This window comes from Eptatretus burgeri, chromosome 8, assembly GCF_056783735.1.
Source record: "Eptatretus burgeri isolate ZD-2024b chromosome 8, Ebu_testis_v1, whole genome shotgun sequence".
Lineage (NCBI taxonomy): Eukaryota > Metazoa > Chordata > Myxini > Myxiniformes > Myxinidae > Eptatretus > Eptatretus burgeri.
The window spans coordinates 1590721-1617220 of NC_140968.1; the positions used below are offsets into that span (position 1 = coordinate 1590721).

The 26500-nt window shown below is 44.2% G+C and overlaps 1 protein-coding gene across 2 annotated transcripts in view; it reads left to right on the top strand.

The window, feature by feature from the left end:
* SCAP (SREBF chaperone) overlaps nucleotides 1-26500 on the top strand; it is a 119102-nt gene that overhangs the window by 34684 nt on the left and 57918 nt on the right. For both annotated transcript variants that reach the window (XM_085890551.1, XM_085890550.1), the window contains exons 3-14: nucleotides 2871-2994; nucleotides 3139-3296; nucleotides 3543-3763; nucleotides 4369-4483; nucleotides 4863-5035; nucleotides 8262-8388; nucleotides 12303-12415; nucleotides 15471-15565; nucleotides 17229-17327; nucleotides 20372-20593; nucleotides 21135-21691; nucleotides 21784-21969. In XM_085890551.1, the coding sequence (XP_085746677.1) occupies nucleotides 2871-2994; nucleotides 3139-3296; nucleotides 3543-3763; nucleotides 4369-4483; nucleotides 4863-5035; nucleotides 8262-8388; nucleotides 12303-12415; nucleotides 15471-15565; nucleotides 17229-17327; nucleotides 20372-20593; nucleotides 21135-21691; nucleotides 21784-21969 (2190 nt within the window). The remainder of the gene's footprint in view (nucleotides 1-2870; nucleotides 2995-3138; nucleotides 3297-3542; nucleotides 3764-4368; nucleotides 4484-4862; nucleotides 5036-8261; nucleotides 8389-12302; nucleotides 12416-15470; nucleotides 15566-17228; nucleotides 17328-20371; nucleotides 20594-21134; nucleotides 21692-21783; nucleotides 21970-26500) is intronic.

The following is a 26500-nucleotide window of genomic DNA, read 5'->3' on the forward strand; positions in this document are numbered from 1 at the left end:
CAGAACATCGAACAATGGTGCAAAGTATTCTCCTATTCGTTGACGCAACGAGGATCCATCATCCCCCACAGCCTTCACGTCACGCTCACATACTACTACTGACATAGACATACAGCTACTCCCAATGCTACTACTACTACTACTACTACTATTATTACTGTCACGCACACCTACGACTAGTAATAGTACTGCTACTATTGATACTACCGGCATTCACATCTACTCACCATGGAGTCTGGAACAATGATGGGGTTTTATTGTGAAGCCCATTTGTATATACCAATTCCCCTAAACGCTGCCAATACGCCAGTACACGGTAGGGGTAAGTTAGAAACACTTTCAGTAAGTTCTATGGTTGTCCGGAAGACGTCAATTTAATTCATCGACATACGACAATGTGTGTTTTACAAACGTTACAAATAGGTTCATAGCATGTTACTCAAAGGTTAGAAGCACGTTTTACTTAGGTTCAAAACATGCTACACATAGGTTAAACGCATGTTACTCTTACGTTCATAGCATACTCGTCATTGGTTCAAGGCCAGTTATACATAGTTTCCAAGCACATTACTCATAGTTTCCAAGCACGTTACTCATAGTTTCCAAGCACGTTAAACATAGACTAAGCTGACGCTACTCATTTGTTCAAAGCACGTTACTCATCGGTTAGAAATTTGGTTTCAAGTATGTTGGCCATTACCTTGACGTGCTTCGACTTATGAGTAACCTACAAGTAACGTGTGTTCACCGTGTTTAAACGATCGTGGAACGTGCTAAGAACAGATGCCAACGCATGCGAAACGTGTGAGCCTTACGTCGAGTACGTCTTAAAATTTTCAGCATGCTTGAAATTTCACGACGTATCAAACGGACTAGGTAATATGCCTGCATACTTCAATGGTTTCCAGCATACTCTAAACGTATGCACAACTTACCTATAGCGTATTTGATGTGTGCCTAGCGTTGTAAACACATTTTTCATAGATTGACATACGCTGGCAAAATCGTCAAGGTGTGACTGCGATGTTGACACTTCAAATTCTCAGGCAGTTTTGATTTCAATCGGCGTCCGGCAAGTTCTTAACTGGCTACGCCACGAGTTCGCCGGCGATACGTATAGCGCAAAGGGTAAGTTAAACTATAGTTTGTCATAGGTTTTGAACGCCGACCACAAGGTAAGCATTCGTTGGTAAAAGTTATGTATAACACAACGAAACGTTCTGTGCCCGTTACTAATATGTTATGCAAACGACCAACACGTTATGAATACGCCAAAAACTTTAAAAAAAAAAAAATCAATTTCAGCGTACGCCAACGTTTTACATACATTTTTATACGTTGCCATTGCTGGTTAAAACGTCAAGGTGTGACAGGGTCCTAAGGGAGGGAACTTTCACTCAGAGAGTAGTTAATGCATGCAATAGTCTCCCTGGAAAGGTAGTGGCAGCAGAAAAAATTGATAAGTTTAAATTAGAATGAGATAGGTACCTGGAAGTTATGGAGATAGAGGGGTATGGGGATGTTGATGAGACTTTTAGGTAGTTTGAGTATTGATGAGTGAGTGTGTACGGAGTGCTGTTGGTGGGGGTCTTGTTAAGGGGGGTTAAGTGATTGATGTGTGTTTTTTAACCCAAGACCATCTCTGCCCTTGCCCCCTCCCCTGGAAAGAAAAAAAAAGAATCAAAAAAACTGGAAAAAGCCACAAAAACCACTTAATAATAATAATAACATTTTGCCTTTTTCTTATTTGATCTTGTGTTGATCCATTGGTGCAGTGTTGATGTGGCGCAGGCATGATGGGCTGAATTTCCTCCACCTTTGGTGTGGTGTTGATGTGGCACAGGTATGATGGGCTGAATGGCCTCCACCTTTGGTGTGGTGTAGATGTGGCACAGGCATGATGGGCTGAATGGCCTCCACCTTTGGTGTGGTGTTGTGGCACAGGCATGATTGGCTGAATGGCCTCCACCTTTGGTGTGGTGTTGATGTGGCACAGGCATGATTGGCTGAATGGCCTCCACCTTTGGTGTGGTGTTGCTGTGGCACAGGCATGATTGGCTGAATGGCCTCCACCTTTGGTGTGGTATTGTTGTGGCACAGGCATGATTGGCTGAATGACCTCCACCTGCGTCTAATTTACTTGTGTGTTACAATTTTCTTTTTTCACCTGGGCAATGCTGAGGTTAAAGCACTCTCTTCACAATGGTAAATTTGTCCTCATTCCCTTCTCCTCACCCCACCCCCTTCCCAATGGAGGGGCTGTCATGGTGTGAGACATTTCTAGCAGGAAGGGACAGCAGGACGAACGGGTTGGGGGGGGGGGGACAAAGGGGGTTTGTGTGGGACGTGACCATGGGGAGGGGGTAAACACTCTACGCACGGGGTGGATTTGGCAAACAGAACGCCTAATTGGTCCGTCAGCGAAGTGACGCGAAGGCTCTGCTCGTGCATAAATAAAACAGACCCTTGTGACCAAGGTTTCAGTCATCATTTGTTTGGTTTTTTTTAATTTTCAGCAAGGTTTTTATTTATTTAATTTTTGAGCAGAGCCAAAAAGTAATGACTGATGCAATGATCGTTCAAGATGAGCCAGAGCTTTACAAGTGAGCTGAATTCTACTTTTAGGTGGTTTTTACAGAGTTGACAAATCCATGGTTTTCTTTGAATAAGTTATGATGGGTGGGGAGAGGGAAGGGTGTTGTGTTGCTTTTTGGGGGGAATGGTGGGTTTCATGTTTGAAAGATTTCTTGCTGGAAAACCCTGCACATTATTTGGATCTGGAGTACAACTAAGCATTTATATGTGCAACCAGATACTATGCATTTATACGCGAATTCAAACCTTTGCTTTTTATTTTGTGAACATCACAGCTATCCTTTACTGAAGCTTCCACTACCTGGAACTGGGCCGCTGGAATTTGTGCCTTCAGAGAAGGCAAACTCTGCCTTGTTCGATGGCATTGAGCTGACCGATTACACCCAGATTCCATCTTGGGTAAAGTTGCATCTCTGTTGCATGATTAATGAGTCGCAACTGCGTGCCACCCTTGGGTTGCTTGCTACTGTTGAAGCCCCCAAAGTGAGCTGTTGATACACGAGCAGCAATTAGCAGTTTTTAATCACCTGCATGTTGTTGCAGTATGTCGGTAGTCCCGTGGCATATGTACAACAAGTCATTGTCAAGGCTATGGTGTCTCCATGGGAACCTGGCCTTATCCCAGCCGATGCCTTTCGTGCACCTTTGTCCAAAGTTTTTGAAGTCGTCGATGAGATACGGAATCATCAGCAACATACGAGGTGTGTGCTCTTTTCAGATATTTTCAAATAGCTCGTTGAGTCGCCGCGCATGACGACGCAAGTGCCAGTTGTGATGTTTGGTATTCGTTGCAATTTATAAAATACCTCATACACTTCACTTGTGATGAAATTCGAACGTTTTAGAGGAAATGTAAAAGCAAAATTAAAATGTTTATTACAAATGCAATGACGTGTTAAAACTGATACACGTCACATGCTGTCTCCTCGTCTCTTTTTTTTTTTTAGTGAAAAGAGTCTCAACATTGAAGATTTTTGTTTAAAAGTCACCAGTTTGCTTCCTGGTTTAAGAAAGTTGCAAAACTTTCTCCCAGAGCACAGTTGCTTGATTGTGTCCCCAGCAAACTTCTGGCAGAATGACCCTGGTCGCTTTCGGTCTGATCCTGACATTGTACATACCATGAATCAGCACCAAACTCGGCCGTTTCAATTCTCCACATCTCTGAAAGGTATCGGTGATTAATGGAAATGGCTTTTCACTATTCTGAGATATATTGTCATTATTTGTCTTCATAAATTCTGATTAGTGAGTGTTGTTTTGTTTATTTGGTTTAGATGACTAAATTTTTAACTCGTTTTCAGGACATTTGAATCCGTACTTTGCATCTTGTCGAAGACTCGCCGAATAGGTTTAGAGAGGTTGTGTTTTGTTTTTATTGTTGCTGTTTGGTTTTTGGTGTTTTTTTTTTTTTTACAAGATAGCCTCAAGGTATACTCGCCTCTGGGTTGTCTCACCTGGGTTCGCATCTCAACCCAGCTCGCAACAAACTGTCATCCTCGTGTTTCACAGGCAGGATGACACATCGTTGTGTGCTCGTCGCTCAGATGGATATTAAAAATGTGTGATCCGTCTGCTAGCGGTAGTTGGTAGATGATAAAGATCCCACGGGGTTCTTCGCAAAGAGTAGGTGTCATCGCCACGTAATTTGGGAATTGGGATGGGGGAGGCAGGGAGGGGGGAAGGAGACAGGGGAGGAGGATGTATAGTTTCCAACAAACTTATTGTTCTTGCAGCTCTCTTCGTACACTTTGTGGTGAAAAAGTTTATTTGCAGATTTGCTGTTTGGGGTTCCACCGAAGTATGGCGGTGTCTCTCAATATTACATCAGGGAGCGAAAACATGTTGTTGTTTTTGCCATCAGTATCATTCTCCAGGCCCATGACTCAAAGTAAGGTGCTTGCAGTGTGCGTGTTGCTACCCACCTCAATTTTGTTTTCAATTGATACTCATAATTTTGTGAAAATTAAATTCATTTAATCGACTCGGAATTTCTCAGTCTGTAAAATTTTACGATTTTTGTTTGTTTGTTTTGATTTTCACTGTCGTTCCTTTTTGATGAGGTGCAAGCACCTTGTGCTTATGAATTAATACTTTGTTGAACATTTTAGAATTTATGGTTTATGATTTAAAAAAATGTTTTTCCTGATTTCAGATTATTTGTTTTGTTTTATTTATTTTTCGGAAACGTGTGCGTGCTCACTCGTGTTGATTAAAGGCATACTGATGAATTATCAAAAGGAAAACTGCCTTTGCCATAATGCGCGCAGATTTGTGCAAAGCCTAAGGAAGAAGCTGCAGAAGCTTTATCCTGGAAGCAGTGTGTCTCGTGGAGAGGTTTCTGTGGTGCATATTCATTTCCAAGAGGAGGTTGGCATTGCTGAGTTGGTTCCTCTGGTCACGACTTATGTCATCCTCTTCGCCTACATTTACTTTTCCACAAGTACATATCCACTCTTCTCTTCTCTTGTCTTCTTCTCTTCTCCTTCCCACCCCTGCCCCCTCCCCCTATTCCTCCCTCAATTCCCTTCCAGCTTTTACCCAACATTGAAATTCTGAAGGTTTGATTGTTTTTTTTTTTTGGTATTGTTGTCCTCTGAACAGTTCATTGTAATAACTCGATTGGGAGTGCCTTTTTGACAACACTTTGAGGATAACTCTGTCATCGTCTCATGTTTTGGCTTATTCGAAATTGAGGACCAAAGTCAAGTGATGATGACTTTCAACATTCATGAACATGATCTTTATTTGACAAATTCCAGATTTATGCCATAATTTATTGGGGGTTGGGGGGTTATTGGCGACATATTCAAGCCCCAGTGATGTTGCAACTGACAGATTGAACGTGTGAACAAATTTTGGTCCCGTATGCATTTGTTAGACTTGCAAAGAACCCATTTTTGCAAGTGGGGAGGGGAAGGCAGCGTGAGGGGAGAGGAGGCGACGGCAGCGTGAGGGGAGAGGAGGCGACGGCAGCGTGAGGGGAGAGGAGGCGAAGGCAGCGTGAGGGGAGAGGAGGCGAAGGCAGCGCGAGGGGAGAGGAGGCGAAGGCAGCGTGAGGGGAGAGGAGGCGAAGGCAGCGTGAGGGGAGAGGAGGCGAAGGCAGCGTGAGGGGAGAGGAGGCGAAGGCAGCGTGAGGGGAGAGGAGGGGAAGGCAGCGTGAGGTGAGAGGAGGCGAAGGCAGCGTGAGGGGAGAGGAGGCGAAGGCAGCGTGAGGGGAGAGGAGGCGAAGGCAGCGTGAGGGGAGAGGAGGCGAAGGCAGCGTGAGGGGAGAGGAGGCGAAGGCAGCGTGAGGGGAGAGGAGGCGAAGGCAGCGTGAGGGGAGAGGAGGCGAAGGCAGCGTGAGGGGAGAGGAGGCGAAGGCAGCGTGAGGGGAGAGGAGGCGAAGGCAGCGTGAGGGGAGAGGAGGCGAAGGCAGCGTGAGGGGAGAGGAGGCGAAGGCAGCGTGAGGGGAGAGGAGGCGAAGGCAGCGTGAGGGGAGAGGAGGCGAAGGCAGCGTGAGGGGAGAGGAGGCGAAGGCAGCGTGAGGGGAGAGGAGGCGACGGCAGCGTGAGGGGAGAGGAGGCGAAGGCAGCGTGAGGGGAGAGGAGGCGAAGGCAGCGTGAGGGGAGAGGAGGCGAAGGCAGCGTGAGGGGAGAGGAGGCGAAGGCAGCGTGAGGGGAGAGGAGGCGAAGGCAGCGTGAGGGGAGAGGAGGCGAAGGCAGCGTGAGAGAAAGCAGCGTAAGAGGAGGGTTGGCAGTGATAAAATGTGACCAAACAGCAACGTTTTCTTTTTAACCACTGTGTCCGATGTAAAACCGGGTGGGAGCATTTAAAAATTAAAACCCTACCTGCCAAAAGCTTGCCTGCATGCCCCCCCCACCCCAACCCATACGTGTTCCTCCAACCTGCTCGCATCAAGGCACAAATAAACCATACCACGTAAGACCTCCGTGTGTGCTGTCTACATACCTCTTCATTTTCAGCCACTGCCGACTATTAATATATTACAGAAACGGTTGGTGTATCTATATATTAATACTGAAGGACCAATTTTGTGCTCCTCCTAGCGGTCGCGTCACGTTTTTCTTGGTACTGTGACCTGGACTGAAAGAAACTTCGTACCTGTAAGAGTGCATCGCACATAGTGGCAATAGTCAACTTTCAACTCTGAAGCAGAATAAACACTTTTCGTTTTACATGGAGACATGTGACGTCACCGCTGAGAGGCGTAAGGACGTCATGACATCATCGGTCATTCGCTGATGTCATTACGTCTGTCGTCGACAGACCGTTACCTCTGAGAGGTGTAATTCCACTCCTCGAAAATAGCGTCTGCAATGTAAAACCCTCTTCTGCACATGCTGACTGTCTCATAATGTGAATTTGACACAAAAATGTAACAAGGAACATTGTATCTTCTATCTATATATTAATACTGAAGGACCAATTTTGTGCTCCTCCTCGCGGTCGCGTCATGTTTTTCTCGGTACTCTGACCTGGACTGAAAGAAACTTCGTACCTGATGGAATCCGTCTGTGACGGGGTTTCGGCTAGTTTATATTAATATTTTGTCATTAAAGTAGATCACACAAAACGGTAAAAAGATAACTGCGTATGTAATTGCCAGAAAAAAAAAAAATCAACCCTGTGAACTGTATCGTCAAGGATTGTAAAAGCAGGTTTGAGAACACTGTATTGTGCAAATGAAGTTCCACTTTGTGCCCATTCGTTAATCTTTTCTTCATTAAATATAATCGTCCGAACAGTAGCAAAAAATTAAGCTTCGTGCTTTGCTGAAATAAATACATTTAGTTGTAAAAATCAGTAATTTGTTAAAATTTTCAGATTTCAACACTTATTTTGTCCACCAGAGCCAACTCTCAAATCTGATATAATTATTTGATTCATAAATGTATGTTGAAAAATTACAGGTCCAGACCAGGAATTAAACCCAGGTCCTCTGACAAGCCATACCAGTGCTCTGCCATCTGAGCTATCAGGGAGCGTTGGCTGAGCCGACTGACTGAGCAACACAATTCTTCCACATGTACAAGTGCCACTCTCTTCCCTCCACTGCTTCCGGGGCACTCGCTGCCAACCATAGGAGCAGCGAGGGCCTGCTCATGAGAGGGTCTTGATTATAATTTTTAATTAACAATTTAATTATAATCATTAATTAGTCTGTGAGAGGAGATCATGCTTCCAAATCATGGCATGTTTGAACAGGCCAAACAAAATGACAAATTTAGACCCTGCAAGCTAACAGAGGACTGACCAATGCTGAGCCTTGATAAAGGATATAATTAAATACGGCCATTAATTATGTTCAAAAGGGGTGTTTTAATTAACCCAAACACCCAATTTTTCACTCATGCACTCCCTTGGAGTTCCCTTAGTATGCATTCAAAGTTTCAAGCTGTTTAGTTTCATGGTTTTGGAGTTATGGAGGTGAGACACACACACACACACACACACACTGACATTTATTAGTATAGACATAATATAATAAGTTGATTGTACATATCCCAAAGCATACATAATGGGTTGGGATAATGGGAGGGCAGAACGGCTAAGTTTATGAGAAAATGTTTCAATTTCATGTATTTGCTCTCAAGTGTACCCACTTGATTGTGCATTTATTATTGAATAAATTTTGCTCAAGCCAATCTCCCCCACCCTGTTCTCAGGGAAAATTGACATGGTGAAGTCAAAATGGGGTCTGGCTTTGGCAGCTGTGGCAACAGTTGTCAGTTCTTTATTGATATCAGTTGGCCTCTGCACACTTTTTGGTCTCACCCCAACCCTGAATGGCGGGTGAGTATACAAGTTTCCCACAACGTACCATTTCATTGCTGCATTGCAGGGTTGTAAATTACTTATTGCAATCGACTCATCCTTTTTATTCCTGTAAATGAATCGTTGTGTTTTTTTGGTATAAAGTCAAGGCTCATGGAAGAGCTAGAACACTGAACGGATCAGGACGCTGAATAGAACAAAAGTAACAGTCGAGAGAGGTGGAAACGCCAGCATCAGGTTTGAAGGACAAAAATAGAATGAGATTTGGACAAATAATGGGTGTGGTGAGGAATCGGGGGTCGTGGAGGATGCATCGGGTGGACAGCAAGGATACAGAAGCAAACGCTCAGGAAGGAAAAACTGGAAATTTGGAAAGAGGTCAGGGGGTGGGGGGAGTTGGGAGGCGGAGGAAAAATTATAATTTTGGATGGAGGATTACCTGAGATGGTGGTGAACAGCTGTCTTGAAGACCTGGAGGGTAGAATGAGATTGAAGAGGATGTTTAAGTTGGTTCCACAGGTGGGAAAAGAAGAGGAACGCATGAGTGGAGGTGTGCAGTGATCCTTGATCTTTGGAGTTTCACCAGAAGGGGGTTTATATTGGGCCATGTGCACCCTGCAGAAACCTGGGAGATGGAGGGCAGAGCATGGAAAGAGCAGTGTCATGTGTAGACTTCATATACATGTTTGGAGAACTGCAGTGACGTTATCGGGAACGGAAGTGAGGGTTGGTTTTGTCGGTGTGAGAGGTGCTCAGAGAGATGCGGACTTTGCGGTGTAAAGCTGTGCGGTGATAGCTCGTAAAAGATGTGAGTAAACCATTGGCAATTACAAGCAGTAAGTCTTGTGTCTTTACTGCATGCAACATTTGGCGACGAGGATGGCTGGTATTTCGCTACTTCCACCTGCACCATTCCTGCCGGTCCCAGGCGAGCCCACAATACCATGGCGCTGTTTGTATCGGTCGTTTGAAACGTATTTACTCGCACTTGATTTACAAGACATGGCGACCCCACGTAAGTGAGCCATTCTTTTACACTGCTTGGGGATGGAAGGCCAGCTGATTTTTCTCTACTTTCAAACCAGCAAACGACACATTCCAAGCAGCTGTTGATGAATTGTCTGCACATTTCAGTTCCCATCAGTCATCTCATTCGCTGTGGTTCATCAGCAATCTCAGCGGCCCAGTTAAGTCAATGATCCAATTCGTATCTGCACCGAGAGAGAGAGCAAGTACAGCACTGCAAATTCGGAGCACTGCAGGACGACTTGATTAGGGGTCTGTTGATTAACAAAACGTCTTGCTTACAGCTGAGGGAATGCCTATCATTATAATCTGATGATTTATCATTGGAGAAAGCAGTGGATATCACGAAGCAAATTGAAGCTGCATCAGCAGCGATGTGTACACTCGCAGACACCTTAACAGCGCCATCTTTGGATACTACTGAACAAGTGCCTGTACCAAATACCTCCAGGCGTTGTGGATCACTCAGACATGCGAGCCGGTCCCCGGAGTGCCCTGCAAATGGCCAGTGCTTTAGGAACTGTGGAAAAACTTCACCACTTTGCCCGTTGGTGCCGCTCAGCACCTTCCCCACCTGCGACGACATCTGGCACAGCAACTTCATCACCAGGAGCAATCGACTCGGTGTCCCAGCCAGTCACTTGATTCAAAACCTGTGGGTGCTATGTGAATGACATTTTGATTCTGCTTCAGGTTGATGCAGGCACCAACGTCTCGCTTCTATATTAATATGAGGAAACATGACAATTTCGTTTTTTTCATGCATTCCCCTGAAACAGACTTCAGTGGCCCTGTCAGGTCATGGCAATACCAAAATAACTGTGCTGGGAACTTTCAGCCTACCAGTGCAGTATAAAAATCACACGCTTCAGTGTTTTTACATCACCAGAACGGGTGTCAATCTGATGGGGCCGGACCTATTTCACAGTCTTTACTTTTGGCTGTCTGATTCCCGTAACACGGACATCCTGCAGGTCACTTCCACCGAGCACCACATGTTTCCTGCATTGTTTACAGGCCTGGGGTACATCACTGACTTTGTACACCAGCCTACAGTGAACTCTGCAGTTGCACCGGTCATTCGACCCATGTGGAAGGTGCCTCTGACCCTCTGGAACCAGATCACGGCTGAACAACAGCACCTCCTCAACTCTATCATCAAATGCATCAACGCATCCCCTTGAATTTTGAACCTAGCGTTGCACGGAAAAAGAATCTGTGGAACTGTGACTGTGTGTAGACCTCCGTGTAGTGAACAAGGCCATCATTCCGGATAAATATCCCCTGCCCACCGTAAAATAACTCGCCACACATTTCCATGGCTCCACCATTTCCAGCAAACTGGATTTAAAGCAAGGTTACTACAAGTGCCTCTGGCACCAGTCAGCAGAGACCTCACAGCCTTTGTCATGTACATCGGGGTTTTCCATTACAAGTGCATTTCTTTCGGTCTCATCTCTGCCCACAGCTGCTTTCAGAAAATAATGTCTCTTCTCCAAGCCGGCAGACTTGGTGCGTCAATCTGCTTGGATGATATTGTGCATGGTGCCACCCAGCCTCAACATGATGCCCGTCCACAACAAGTTTTTCATTAGTTCTCTGCCCATCGCATCATGCTCAACACTGTGAAATGCCTCCTCGGGATTCCAGAAATAAAAGTTGTGGGGTACAAGCTCTCAGGTCAAGGCATCACTCGTATCTCATTGCGTGTTGATGCCATCCATACCCTTCTTGAACCATAGTCAGTTTCCCAACTGGCATCCTCCCTGGGCATGGCCACCTATTACCTCCGCTTCCTGCCACAGTTTGCCTCCACTGTAGCCCCACTACACCACCTTGGGAGTGGACCACGGGTTGCAGTCATTCTGTACAGAAGATTAAGCATCAGCTCACTTCTGCCCCCACACTAGCGCACTTCGGTCTCACAGCATCCATGATGGTTAGCTGTTACGCCTCTGTGGTTGTATTGAGTGCTCTACTGTCACAGCTTCATGATGGTGTAGAGAAAGTAGTGGCGTTTGCTTCCCACTCCCTCACTCCGGCTGAACAAAAGTACTCGGTGACATCCGAGCTTACCGGACCGAAGGCTGACAGTTTGAAGCAGCCCTCTTGCAAACCCTCCTACACTTCCATGCCTTCAAACCTACAAATCCAGGGCTATCCTCAGCATCATTGATGCTGGGAAGGGAAGTACAACTCCTGCTTGATTGCCTTTGCTTTGCGAAGGGTAATCCTGCATTGTGAGCTACACGTTTGCAGGTATATACTCAGTAGCAGCGTATGAAACTGAGGTTTGACCACTCCAAAAGGGCCAAACCACCGACATTACAGTAGTTGTACTGAGTGCGTGCCTGGCTGCCCTTGCGTCGCAACAAGCTACAACCTCGATTGTTAGCATCATTGGCTGTGGCTGAGCTGCTGACGCAGTGCTGTCTGTGGGTTTGGGCAGGAATTTGGAATTTGTTCAGGGTGCTGGCGAATGCTCACCGACTCTTCGCAGAGGGCACCGTGGGATTTTTAATGTCCACCAACTAATGATGATAGACCGAATGCGCAGTTTAATGTCCATCCGTGGGATGACACACACACACACACACACACACACACTGAATCACCCTGCTTGTGAAACAGCAGGATGACAATTTATAGCTGGGCCGATATTCATACCCAGGCTAGACAGCTCAGAGGTGAAAGGTGCATGTGCTTACCTCTCGGAGTGTCGGCCGTCCTGTAAATGAATGAAGATTTCAGTTGTTTGGTTTCATTTTGGATGCTTTTGAAAATGTCTTCTTACCTGCTTTGCATCTGTTCAGATAAGATTGACCGAATTAATCACTGCATATAGACTTGATGCGCATCCGTTGCCTTCTCATACTCAGCTGTGTTTGTTTGTGCGTCTGTGGCAGTGAAATTTTTCCATATCTCGTGCTGGTTATAGGACTTGAGAACATATTAGTACTGACAAAGTCGGTTGTATCCACACCTGTTGATCTGGATGTTAAAATCCGCATTGCACAAGGTAAGCGCAGCCATTTCGTACCATTGATTAATATGTTTGTTTTTCATTGAAAACTTTGTTTACTATACACTCTGGGTTATAGTGTTTAAGTGCTTGTGTACTGTATTGCTTTCAATAAATGCCATCGGTGTTTATGTGTTTTTTTTCAAACCCCTCCTAGGAGGGCCACTTATTGGAGGGAACATCCTGTATGTGTGGTGGTTTTAAATTTTTTGCATCTTTTAACAACCTTTCGTTTTTCTTCAAACGATGAACTCGATTTATCGCATTGGCATACTCATGCATACCAGTGATACCACATGACATGAACTCTACGGAGTCGTCGCTATTATGCATTGGCTCATCAGGCACAGCGCTTTCAATGGACGGAGAAGATAACTCGACTCTGCTCAATGAGCGGAGAGCATCTCGAGCGTGACTGCCTTGCTTCGTCTTATGTACGCATAGCCTTGCCTTCCCATCGCTTCGTTGTTAGGGTTGAATCAAAAGACAGCATGTTGCACTTCACAAAGATATTGTATGTCTATCTGAATCTCAACGAGGATGGACAGTATAATGAAGTGAAGCACGTGCAGAAAGGATCTTTTATAACATGTAATTGTTGTTGTCGTGGATTCACTCGTGGCTGTGGTTGTTATTTATGTGCTTCTTCTGTGTACTTTTATGTACTAGTATTTGTATATTGCTTCAAGTATTGCTACATATAATTTTGGGTGCACGTCTCGTGTTTGTCACGCATTATTATAAAGGGTTCCTGCTGTCATAGAGTAATAAATATTTTGCTGTTGGAACCGTTGCATTAAGCTCCTAATCCTTCTTCTTCTTCTTCTTCTTCTACTTCCTGCTTCTTCTGCTTCCTGCTTCCTTGCTTTTGACGCTCAGCATTTAAAAGGAAAAGAGCATGGACAATAGGTTTCCATCCATTGAGAGGAGGAACCCCCCCCCCAGAGGAAATGCCCCACTGATTGTGGTGAGAAAGGCCCAGCCATTGTTGTGACTTCACTGGCACCCAGAGTGCCCTGGAAGTTGACTGCACTTCCCCTAATACCCCTAAACTCCATTGCTGTGTTTGCCTCATCTAACATTCCACAATCCGTGTGTGTGTGTGTGTGTGTGTGTGTGTGTGTGTGTGTGTGTGTGTGTGTGTGTGTGTGTGTGTGTGTGTGTGTGTGTGTGTGTGTGTGTGTGTGTGTGTGTGTGTAGGGGGAGGGGGGAGGGGATCGGCAGCTCCTCTTTGAGCCTTAGTACCTTTAAAAAAGAAGAACACGAATATTTGTGCTAAGTAAATAGATTATCAGCTTTATAAACAAGTAAATCGATTGTTTGCTTTCCAACAGTACAATTTTTGTTTTACAACAACAGGAACTCTTCAGTAAAAATCTGGACGGATGGTCCAATTGTTGGATGCTTCTCCCTTTAGTTGTAGATACATGTATTACAGAGGTATGTATTTATTGACGGTGATTTTTTTTTCCTCGACCCCAATTACCACTCCCTTGTGTTTGTTGGAGGGTTGTGGGGGTGTTTATCTTTTCAACCCCCCTCCCCCATATGGGAGGTTTCAATTTGATCCGACTCTAACTCTAACCCTAACCATACAATCCTGCTCCATAGCTGTGCACAGATAGCTGTTAAAATTTTGATTGTCTCCTCCCCAACTACCTTGAAGAGTTATATTGGAATTTCATCAGCACCTGCTGCTTTTCTATTGGTCAGCTATTTACGTGATCTCCATACATCACATTCTACCACGATTGCTTCTGGTCATTCTCTTTCTTCAAAGGTTGCCATCATATTGCTGTCTCGTTTGCACCGAGTTTCGGTGTAGTCCTTTAATCTTTCTTTTACCTGTATTTCTTCTGTCAGGTATTTTTCTGTTTTACTCGTAATGACCTCAATCATCCACCTGGACTTTAAAAAAAAATAAAGGATTGCTGCCTTTCCCAAATTAAACACTTGGCCATTGGTTTGAAAACCTGAAATGCAATGCAGCGGCATATTTGGATTCAGAGTTTTTCCTCCTACATGAGCTGCCTACCAAGGCGAATGAACCCCATCTGCTTGAAGCAGTACCTTAACTACTGACACCATGAAGAATAAGACAGGGAGAGAGGTTACAAGACTGAAAACCTGGTCCCCACGAGATGATTGCAAAAGGTGGTGAAATTGTGTGTGATGGTCCTAGAGAGACTGAGACTGACTGGTTCAGGTGCATACGGCTTGGAGCTACCGGCCAATGCAACACAAGCTTCTCCGTGCCTGATGCTCGGAATGTAGTTATCGTACTATTGAGCTGGCATAAAGAACTGTCATGTGTAGCTCTCAGCTCGACCCGACTCTCCACTGGCTCGTTCTTGGGTTGACGTTTCAACTCTCAACTCAACTCCCTCACTCTCTCTCTCTCTCATATATATATATATATATATATATATATATATATATATATATATATATATATATATATATATATATATATATATATATATATAGTCCTTCTGTACTGTCTTGCAGAGCGAAATTCTCGATTCTGTTTCCCCCAGCCCCCTCAGCCTTTTATAACCCCGTAACCATGTGCCGCTGCTTTCCCATTGACTCACTGCTCAGCTTCCCATCGCTTCTAGTGATTTCTAAGGCTTTTAGTTGTTGAGACCATAGTCTCGGTGTAGCTCCTACCTTCTGAATGGTTGGAGGGTCTTTCTTTAAGTCTTTCTTGTGCTGGGGAGGACAGAGAGAGGTGTGATGGTTTGTGGAGCTGGCAAAATGATTTGTTAAAGCAACACATATACATTACAGAGGGAACGGTGGGAGGCGTTTAGACACATTACAGAAGTGAGGGTCACATTTATCAGCTCCTGAACACACTTCGACATATGCCCTATCATTTTACACATATACCACACACTTATGCTAATTATTTGATTTAATGATCTAAATAGTCTATTTTACACCCATTATCCCCTATCACCATTCTTGCAAAGGGAGGCTATATCTGTTTATGTATGAATAATGGGGGGATTTTGTTTTGTGTTTTTTTTTTTCTTCCCCTTTGCCACAGGGCTCAGTAACGAGAGTTGGTCCATTGTTAAAACCATGGCGAGTGAGCTGGTCATTGTTCTGATTGGTTATTTCACCATGGTACCTGCTATCCAGGTAAACCTTAAACCTGCCTTCAAGCATCTAGGATTGTACAATTAAATGTCTGAGAAAGCAGCCATGGTTATTTTATTTGAGATAAAATATAACGTCACTGGTCATTTGTTTTATTTAATTATAAGCAGTGGCTGCCCTGGAGGGATACCCGGCACTGCCCAAGAGGGGGTATGAGGTGGGAGTGGGGGGAGGGATACCCAGTGCTGCCTGGCTGGGTGAGCTTTTCCCCATCGGTGGTTTAGGGACATGTTGGACATTGAAAAGCGATGGAGTTATTATCCTCATGGTGGCTACCTTTTACCTGTAGGCCGGCAGCAGCACTGCCTGACCCCACATTCCCAAAATACACTTTGTAGTGGCATTTGGTGACCTCAAAACGGCCGTCAAGGCCAACGTGCAGAAGATTAAAACCTTGCTAAGATTCTGAGGTACATACACCCAAAATTTGGAGCCTCGAGGTGTTCCGGTTCGGCCGTGAAACAATAACGTACAAGCACTTGAAAATATGGATATAGATCAAGGAAAGTTGTTTTGTTTTGTTTTTGAACAGCTGGTTATAGAGTTAAAATATGGAGTTGATTGAGTTATTTTTAGATCCTCGTAGAGGATCTCTAAGTCTTACTCACGTTGTTGTTCTTGTCGACTTTTTTGTTTCACAGCCTACAGTTTTCATCGAAACTTCCTGAAACTTGGCTTGAATTGAAAAAATGTAAAAATTCCCTGCGCAGACAGTAACGATCTCAGACTTTGAAAATTCCTCCAAGAAACAAAGTTATGACGTCAACATATCTCCGCTAATGTAAATCACCGAAAAAATTATCTCCGAAACTTGGCAAACTTTTTGAATTCTCTTTGCGGGAATTGAACAGGGCATTAGCAGAGATTAATTACCGCACATATGATACATCACTATGATGTCATATCAATTTTTATGACGTCATTCCTATTTTTTGACATTTTTTGTTTCACAACCCAGAGTTTTCATCGGATCTTCGTAAAACTTGCCATGTCTATGCAGAAAGCCTACACGCAGGCAGTAGCCATCTCCGATTTTGGAAATTTTTCCGAGAAAAAAAGTTAACATCATAATATCGCGCTAATGGAAATCGCCTATACCATTATCTCTGAAATTAGTTTGTTTCACAGCCTACAGTTTTCATCGAAACTTCCTGAAACTTGGCATATATATGTAAAAATACCCTGCGCAGACAGTCACCATCTCCGTTTTTGAAAATTCCTGCTAGAAAAAAAGTTATGACGTCAAAATATCTCCGCTAATGGAAATCGCCTAAAAAATTATCTCCGAAACTCGGCAAGCTGTTTGAATTTTGTTTGCGGGAATCAAGCCGGGCATTATCACAGATAAGTTATCGCAAACCTAATACATTACAATGACGTCATATTCGTTTTTATGCCGTTATCATTAAGTGGACGAGGATCTTAGCTCATTTGAGCTTGTTTGTGAATAATGTTTGTCTTGTGTGTCTCGGAGTGGATAAATAGTGGAGGATGCTCCCTTACATTTCCACTCTTGGAATGTGATGCTCGCATTCGTCTAAGAAAGGCAAACGTTTTTTTTTTCAATTCGCAAGTGTACGATTGGATGATTCGTTAGACAATGTAATTATTATTATCATTATTATTATTTTTATCCCTCTCCTAGGAATTTTGCCTTTTTGCTGTGGTTGGCATTGTGTCCGATTTCTTCCTACAAATGTTCTTCTTTACAACTGTTCTTGCAGTAGACATCAGACGAATGGAGGTGAGCTTATGTTTTTTTTATAATGCAAACTTGCCAAGCTATCAGGAAATGTCTCCTGAACCTCAGGATAATGTAACAGATTGTAGCCTTGGGATTGTAAATCACAATGCAATGCAGGTGAACAGGAAAGTCAGGACATTGGTTTAGCAGATAGTACCTGAAACCGTTAGCTGAATACTGCTCAGCCGTACGCAGTTTGACTTGTCAAGCTGAACTCGACGGAACGGAGTCACTGAGAGCACCACCGATTGGCTTATCACGATTCATCTTATCAGGACGCTAGTGTGTCAAGACTGGTACATTTAAATGTCTCGATATCATTCTTGGGAAAAATGCCAAGGGCATAGAAAAGGTCCCTTTAAATGGTATGTGCCATGTGGCAAACTATAGAAAAGAAGGGACATTCAAAAAAATCTCGTGTGCATGCTGTACTACCCTTGTGTTATTTGGAGGAACCAAGTAATGCTCGAGAAAAGTTCATATAAAGGGGCGCCAACTTTTTTAAACAAATGAATCACACACGTGCACATTATCTTGTGTTTTCATTTTCAAGGTACACATAAAGCTTCACATACTGACGGGTTTCAACCTATACTGTATATGTAGGGAACCCCATTATATGATCTTTTCTGGAACATTTACTTAGTTCTTCATCGTTCCATATAAATAAAGGAAGGGGAACTTCGGGCTTCTCTTGATTTTTGAACGGTGTCCATAATTGAATGAGTACGTACTTTGTGGATATTTCCTGACGAGTTGAATGGGTACGTAATTCATGGATGTTGTCTCGTTGAATAAGTATGTACTTTGTGGATGGTGATTAATTGACTGACGAGTTGACTTGGTACCTGCTTTGTGGATGATGATTAATAATAATTTAATTAAGTCGTACGTACTTTGTGAATCATTTGACTAGATGAATGAGTACGTAATTTGTGTACGGTTTCTGATTCATTGACTTGGTGTGTACTTTGTTGATGATAATTGAATGAATGAGTATGTGCAATTGTAGATGACTTATTTGATGCACAAATAAATTGATCGACCAATGCATATCCATAAATGATCGATATTGCTGCTCTCCGGTGGAAACGAGCCGAATTGCATGATGTTTCTGGCAGTTGTGTGTAGATGATGCTTGGATAGTCGAATATGAGCAAAAACTAACAAAAAAGCAAAAACTATGGCATTTAAGTGGAATTTGTGTTTGAAAGCCATGAATTAGACGTATTGGCCAATGTATATTCCAAGTTTCAGCTCGTTTCAATATATAGCTTTTGAGATGTGAGCCCCAACACATTTCAGGCGGACGGACTGACAGACACCAACGATAATGTCGAGGGTTTTCATTAAAAACTCAAGAATGCGGAAGTGGACGTTGCTGAAATTTGGAACGTATTACCTCAACGTACAAAGGATTTACTTCTGAAATTTGCAGCTGATTACGTCCAGTAGAAGGCGAGAAACGAATTTTCAGTCCTTGTGTTAAAGTTGCATGCAGAGAAACGGTCTCATATAAAGGGACGGGCGCTTCGCGCTTCCCCTTATCAAATATTTGACATATTGCTGGACATTGAACTGGACATTGTGATGTCATGCATTCAGTGGAGGGTTTGTATTTGTCTCGGAAGCAGGAGAAAGACATTAAAAGGCATTATATTGCCTAACATTAAAACCACATTTTTGAAAATTCTTAGTTATTTGGGAAAACAGAAATACTCTTAAATTTTGTACTCGATAAAATTTAAACGCACATTTTCATAAGTGGTAAACTTCTGAATGTTTTGGGTTTCATTGTTTTGTTTTTATTGCAAAAAGACTTCAGTTTGAAATATCGGGTCCTTAATTTCATTGAACAATATTTGATCGTTGTTGAGCTTTCGGTGCCTTCAGGAGCAAGTCTCATTTGCCAAGGGTTGCATGTCGTGTAGGGTGGAGGATTTTCGGCATTGGTGAGAAAATGTCAGAGTACACAATGAACAGTCAGGAATCGATGAAAATGACGAGGATAAGCACATCAATTAAATAAGCCAACCGATCCCTTCATGTCATTCGTGCTTGTGAAGCTCTCTCTACAAGGCAGTCTTACTTGCTAGATCATTGTGCAGTACACCTGGAATTAAGTAAACAGAAATCTATTGTACCCTGGCAATCTGTCTACACAGGTTAAAAAGTAACTTCGACATTATAGTTTGTCATCCTTTTGCACAAATGAAGTTTTATAATCATCAACATCTCACCTAAACAAACATTACACCATTATGTATAACAAACAATACCTTCCATGTCGCATATTAGGCAAACGAGCCTTAACCTCGCACACCCTGCACCAATAAAACTCGTCAGGAATTTGTGAGAACCACATAACAGCAATCTAATGTTCCTTAACCTTTCCTTTTCCAATGGTTTAGAAAACCTTGTTCATTGATAAACGGAACACGGCTGCAGGGTTACATCGGTTGCTGGAGGTTTGGGGGTTGGTGGGCACCTGGACCGCTGAGGCAGCCCCTTGTATATCAGAACAGGAACTTGGAATTTTGGCCAGAGTGCCCGTGATCGCTCTCACCTGAGATTTTTAATCTCCACCAACTAATGCCAGCAGACAGGACACCCAGTTTATCATCCATGCGAAGGACGGCACACACATTGATGCCTCGCCCTACCTGCAAAACACCAGGTTTACCTGTTATACCTAGTCAAGATTCACTCAGGCGAGACAGCCTTGTTACATTCCATGGCAAGTTTTGCAGATAATCTGCCTGGTTTTTCTTTGGTTCATATTTTTATTTGGTATAAGTACTTTTGTCTGGCATATACTTTTGAATTAATTTCTTCCTTTTGGAATGGAGGTAGTTAAACCTCGAATTTATCTTTAATTTCACACTTCCATATTTCCAGTGGTGCTTCTGTGTGGTATTGATTGTTACGTATATCGTTTTTTTTTTTTCCATTAACCTTCCTGGTGTGAAAATTTGGAGATTTTTTTTTTTTGTTCTTTGAGTTTTAGGAAGGGAACTCATTGATTTTTGGCCTGCCATTGACAGTTGTCTGATCTTGCTCGCCGTCCTTTAAGAGAAACGTCGGAAAACCTTTACGGATTAAGGACACGTACACGAAGCAAGTTCGTTTGGAACCGTGACGGATTCATGACCTTCCCTTGCAACATTCCACTGTCCTCTTCCTCTCTCCGGACCCTCCGCCTTCCTCGCCGTCTCCGTGTCATCTATTTCTTTGCACGCACACGTTTGGCGCAAAGGATAATAATGGTAAGACTTTCATGCTGCTGTGTTTTTGCTTATTTATTCTTGTCCTGCCTTGTGTGTTAACCCTTTGTTTAAAAAGTGTTGAAAAAAATATTTGTCTTATCTTGCAAGTATAAGTATTTGTCTTATCTGTGTACACAGGGTTAATTTTTACTCTTTGTGGGAGTTGCTTGTTAAGTTTGGAAACCAGTGAGTTTCAAACAGATAATTGGATTGTATATTAATAATATGCAAGTGATGGTTTATGCATAAAAGCTGCTGTTTAGTTTTAACTAACAAAACTGCTGTTCACTTTGTTATGTTTGTTATGCATCCTGTTGTGTTCTGTGTCCTAGATCTTCCATCAACCAAGACCATGTCTAAAAAATATATTAATAAAAAAACTTCTGCTTTGTTAATGCAAACCTGGAGTTCTTCAAAAAAAATTATAATTAATAATAACATTATGTCATTGAAAAACCCCAAAAACTTTTTCATAACGATAACAAGTCCTTGAAAATGTATTTTGTGCAAATTTGTTATCGCATTTTCTGTTGTTTTGTAGATTGGAACAGTCATTTGGATCGGCCTCCTCGTGTACACGGATCCAACAGGGTTGAGAGCGTACATAGCAGAGCGTGTCTCTCAACGAGGTCACATAGAGAATGGCGACTTCTCCAACATGGCTCTGGCGGGTTTCTATGCTGAACAGACCGATGTCGCAGGTGTAAAGCAAGAGACTGCACTCCCAACCGCTAATAATCTCTTCCAACTGGATACAGAAATTAACCCTCAAGAAATAGTTAGATCCAATGATGCTCGTAATTTTACTCCTCAACTTCCAGATGTGGTTGAAACTCGGAATCGTTGGGAAGGGTTTGGCAGGGATGCCGCAGGCAGCAGTAGGCGTGATACTCCATACATGCAAAGCCCAGATAGACGAGCGGAGATTACCGCTGCATTTGGTGCTAAGCGCACTTGGGGGAGTCTGAAAGTGCATGCTGAGCGTGATCTTCCCAAGGAAATCTTGTGGGATAAAAATGATGATGCGATTTGGAGACGCCTCTCTTTCCGCCATTGGCCAACCTTATTCAGTTATTACAACATCAGCTTGGCAAGCAAGTAAGCACAGATGCAACGTCACTTACACAACCAGGTTTTAAAAAATAAAATTATTTGGTACAAATTGTGATGACCCTCATTTTTGTTTCCAGGTACATTAGCATTCTTCCATCCATTCCCTTGTTAGTGACGCTCTCTGCAGACTTTGCACGCTCTCTGCAACATCCCAATGAAGTTGAGCAGCATAAGATCAGCATTTTGCAAGAGCAGAGTAAAGTCATTGAGGCAGAGCCAGCTTGTGGGAAAACACAACCTCCGCCAACCCACAGCCATTACAGGTACAGTGCCCAGCATGCCAGGTGTAGTGCTGGCATGCCAGTATTAAGGAACAATCTTGACAAACCGAATCATAATTAGAAAGCATCTGAGAATGCAAAGCCCATCCGCGTCCATGTTGTCTTTGGATTTCTTCTTCCGTATGCTAAGCATGACAAAAACGGCTCAAAAATTTTATTTTAAACGACCTTGACCTTTTTGACCTCAAAAGCAATAGGCTTCAGTGACCCAATATGCTTACCCCGTTCAAATGTCAAGTCGATTGGATGAAAATTGACGATTTTATGTGACGTTGACCTTTTGATCTAAAAAAAACAAAAAAACAATCCACTTCTAGCTTTTGATTGGTGAACCAATTCAGTGACCCATTACACAAATTCTTTAAATTTCAGGTCGATTTCATGAAAATTGACAATTTTATGTGACGTTGACCCTACTTGTATCCATTCTAAGTTGGGTGGGAGGTTTCATAAATGTCTCGATGCAATTGTGATTTTAATTTTTCGATCTAGGCAGATTGTTTTGCATCTGCCCTTTCTCGCTGGCAGATTAGTCTGTATTGGTGTCACGTGAGAACGACGTCTATATTCGGTCACCTCACGAGTGTTTGTATTTTGTTTTATGAATGGTATAGTATTAATTTACCCTGCCATGATCTTTCCTGGGAAAGCTACATTTCCAACCTGGCCTCCATCATATTCTCTCAATCATATTCTCATAATAGGGCTTTGTTGAAAATTTGATGACAAAAGCTCAAAAAAACAGTTGCCACACACACACACACACACACACACACACACACACACACACACACACACACACACACACACACACACACACACACACACACACACACACACACACACACACACACACACACACACACACACACACACACACACACACACACACACACACACACACACACACACACGTGATTGCAAAACCCTGTCTCCCGCTGCGCAGGGGATGGCCTAATGAACGGAACTTTTGAGCACTATCCCATTTTAACACACAAATTAAAACTCTTACATAACGAACAATGGAGGGAGAAATTATTCCATATATTAAAACATGTTGAACTCCACACAATCCACGAAAAAATTTAAGCTAATGACCAAAGATGTAATTTCTAGTTACCAAAGCCCTAATGATGGCGAAACAGGTCGGTAACTGCTTTTTCCATGCACTTGTGACGGCGTCTAAAATTACGTCTTTGTTAATTAGCATTGCGAGGTTGCTCTTCCAGGAGCTTCCAGGAGTACGTGTTGTGGAGGTGACGTCAGGACATTCCTCTCAGGTCGGAGAATAGAATTAATTATCATAATTGCACCTGACCGCATGGCATTAATGATTCCAAATTGTGTATGGGAAAGCAGGAAATAATTTTCTGTGTGGCAGGCAGCACTTATCGCTCATGGTATCCTGCAGCAAGGGCTGTATAGGACTCGGTGCCAGCGCTTTCACCACTCGTGCTTTGAAGTTACACAGTATCTGTTTTATTAACCGAAAGGTTTTCAGTTACAGGTCAGGTCAGGTATGGGAACATGCGCCAGAACATCGCATCGCTGCGTCCACTTTCCGCCGGTACTCCAGGGGCCTCCGTCTGGCCATCCCCCAGGCAGATGCCTGGCCCATCCCCATCTCTTTGAGATGCCGATCAACCTGCTGCAACCACGAGGAACTTGGTTGGCCCATTGGCCTCCTCCACTCATGAGGCTCCCTTGCTGAGAGAATCTGGTGAGCAGGATCAGCATCAGGAAAAAGAGCCACATGTCCATACAGCCACAGCTGATGCTCACGGACCATGCAGGTAACAAATCTCATTTGAGTCTCTCTCAGCAACTGCTCATTGGACACAAAGTCTGACCAGTGATATCCAAGGATTCTCCGAAGAGACCTGGTGCCAAAGGAATTAAGTCTCCGTCTCAGATCCCTGGTCAGAGTCCAGGTCTCACATCCATAGAGCAAGACGAGAAGCACCAAGGACCTGAAGACTCGGACTTTCGGACTTTCGGCCTCGCGCACAGATACCAGCAGCATCACACCCCATGATCCAGTGAATCCATGACTCCCCAGGCCCGACCCAGACGTCTATTGACCTCTGACTCACAGCCAGCAGAGACATGAATATCACTGCCAAGGTAAGTGGATCTCTCCACGACCTCAACATCCTTACCACAAACGGGCACAGACAGGACAGCAGCATCCAAGATGTCATTGAAAGCCTGGATCTTAATTTTGACTCAGGAAACCCGTAATCCCAGCGGCTCCGACTCCTCATTCAGCACCTCGAGGGCCCCAAAAGAATATCTAAAGTATCCGTAAAGATGACTGCATCGTCTGCGAAATCAAGCTCAGAGATCTTGACATTCCCAAATGATGAACCACAGCTTGATCTCTCCAACATCCTCCCCAGAATCCAGTCCATACAAGTGCTGAAAAGTATGGGGGCCAGTACACACCACTGACGAACTCCAGTAACAACTGGAAATAAGTCAGAGATGGTACCACCACATCTCACAGCACTCTCGGTACCAGAGTAGAGTTCAGACATCAGATCGATCAGTTTTGGTGGCACCCCACGAAGACCAAGAATCCTCCAGAGGGCATCCCGATTCACTGAATCGAACGCTTTACAGAGATCAACATAAGCTGCAAGCAGCCCCTGCCGAAACTATCGTCTGCGTTCAGTGAGGACCCGAAGAGCAATGATATGGTCAATCGTTGACCTCTTTGGTGTAAAGCCTGACTGCTCTGGATGCTGGTGCTCAAGCAGATGGTGGTGAACCCTATGAAGAATTATCCGAGCAAAGAGCTTGCCCGGCACTGAGAGCAGCGTCACCCCTTGGTGGTTGTTGCAGTCTTGGCAATCACCCTTCCCTTTCCAGAGAGGGACAACAAGGCCCCTCTTCCAGTCAGTTGGGATGATGCCTGTTTTCCAGGCAGAGCACAGAACTGCATGCAACGACATGAGTGCAGCATTTCCATCAGCCTTGAAGTTCACCATGGATGCCACAGATCCCTGAAGCTTTACCCCCATTTCATCCGGTTCACCGCAGCCTGTGTTTCCACAAACGAAGGTGGACCACAGTTGATTGGAGGGTCAGCAACAGTTATTGTAACACCCCTGATGTCCAACTCGACAGCTGATGGATCAGCCTGGTACAACCGCTTAAAGTAACCGGCCCAGCGGGCCTTCACTTCAGACTCCTCTGTCAAGAGCCTACTCGAATCCTGCCACCAACCTCTGCTCGAACTGCAGTACACCGAGGGATGGATTTGGATGAATGCAATGCGCGAATTCCCCTGTAAGCAGGACGAGAATTACTTGACCACAGGTGATGCTCTACCCCCTCACAGATTCCTCACACATAGGTCTCCTCGTCCACCCTTGGTGCACGTACAGTTTTATGCCTCAACTCCCTGAACAGCTCAGCTCTGCCATTCAACCTGGCCCTGCGACTCTCGTCAATGGTATCCAGTGTCCCTTGAGAGACAAAATTCGTCTTTGCCCTACGGTGAGTTCCAAGACATCCACCGGCAACATCAAGGACGGTGGTCTTGAAAGCACTCCACAACTCTTCAGGATCTTCCAAAGCACCCAGACCCCCCCAAATCCCCACTCAGCCTGTTCGCAAACTCCTCAGCTACCCTCTCATCCTTGAGCTTGCCCACATCCAGCCTTGGCTGGGATGGAACCATTCTCCTGAATTTAAGGTGCAACTTCAGAGTTGCTCCAACAACCGGTGGTCAGTGTTGAAGAACTGAGCACTCCGGTAGACTGCAGTTCTGGATCATCCTCCAGCGACCATCAACGATCACATGGTCAATCTCCTTTGCCACACCGCCAGCGTTGGAATACCAAGTCCAGCGATGAGCCTGTGGGCACTGAAACCATGAACTGGCCACCCTCAGTCCATGACTTCTTGCAAAGTCAAGGAACCTAGTGCTATTCAGGTTCCCAGTTCCAGACCCACGGGGAGCAACACACGTCTCATAACCATCCCCATCAGTTCCACTCGATGCATTGACATCCCCCAAGACGAGAAGAGTATCTCGCCTGGGGCACTGATCAACCACAGACTCGAGCGTGGCATAGAATGCGTCCTTCACGGTGAGATCACTCGCCTCAGTCGGAGCAGAAACAGAGACCAGGGAAATAACACCCAAGGAGTGACGAATCCTTAGTCTCATAATACGCTCGTTGACCGGTGTTACCTCAATTATCATTGGAGTCAGCTTATTGGACAAAGCTATAGCAACCCCTTGTGTATGGTAACCATCAGAGCCCAGACCAATCGAAGGTGTAACCACCCGCCATGATCTCGCCGCAATCCGGTCTCCGAACCTCAGAGAGTGCTGCAATACCGATGTCCAAACGCTTGAGCTCAAATGATAACAGAGGCAGGTGATCGTCCTCTCTTCGGGATAGGACATTCCACCTGAAAGGACCCCCTCAGGTTAACCTAAGGAAACCACCGTCTGGTGGACGACACCTCAGCACCACTCCAACACACTCTCCCGCAATCT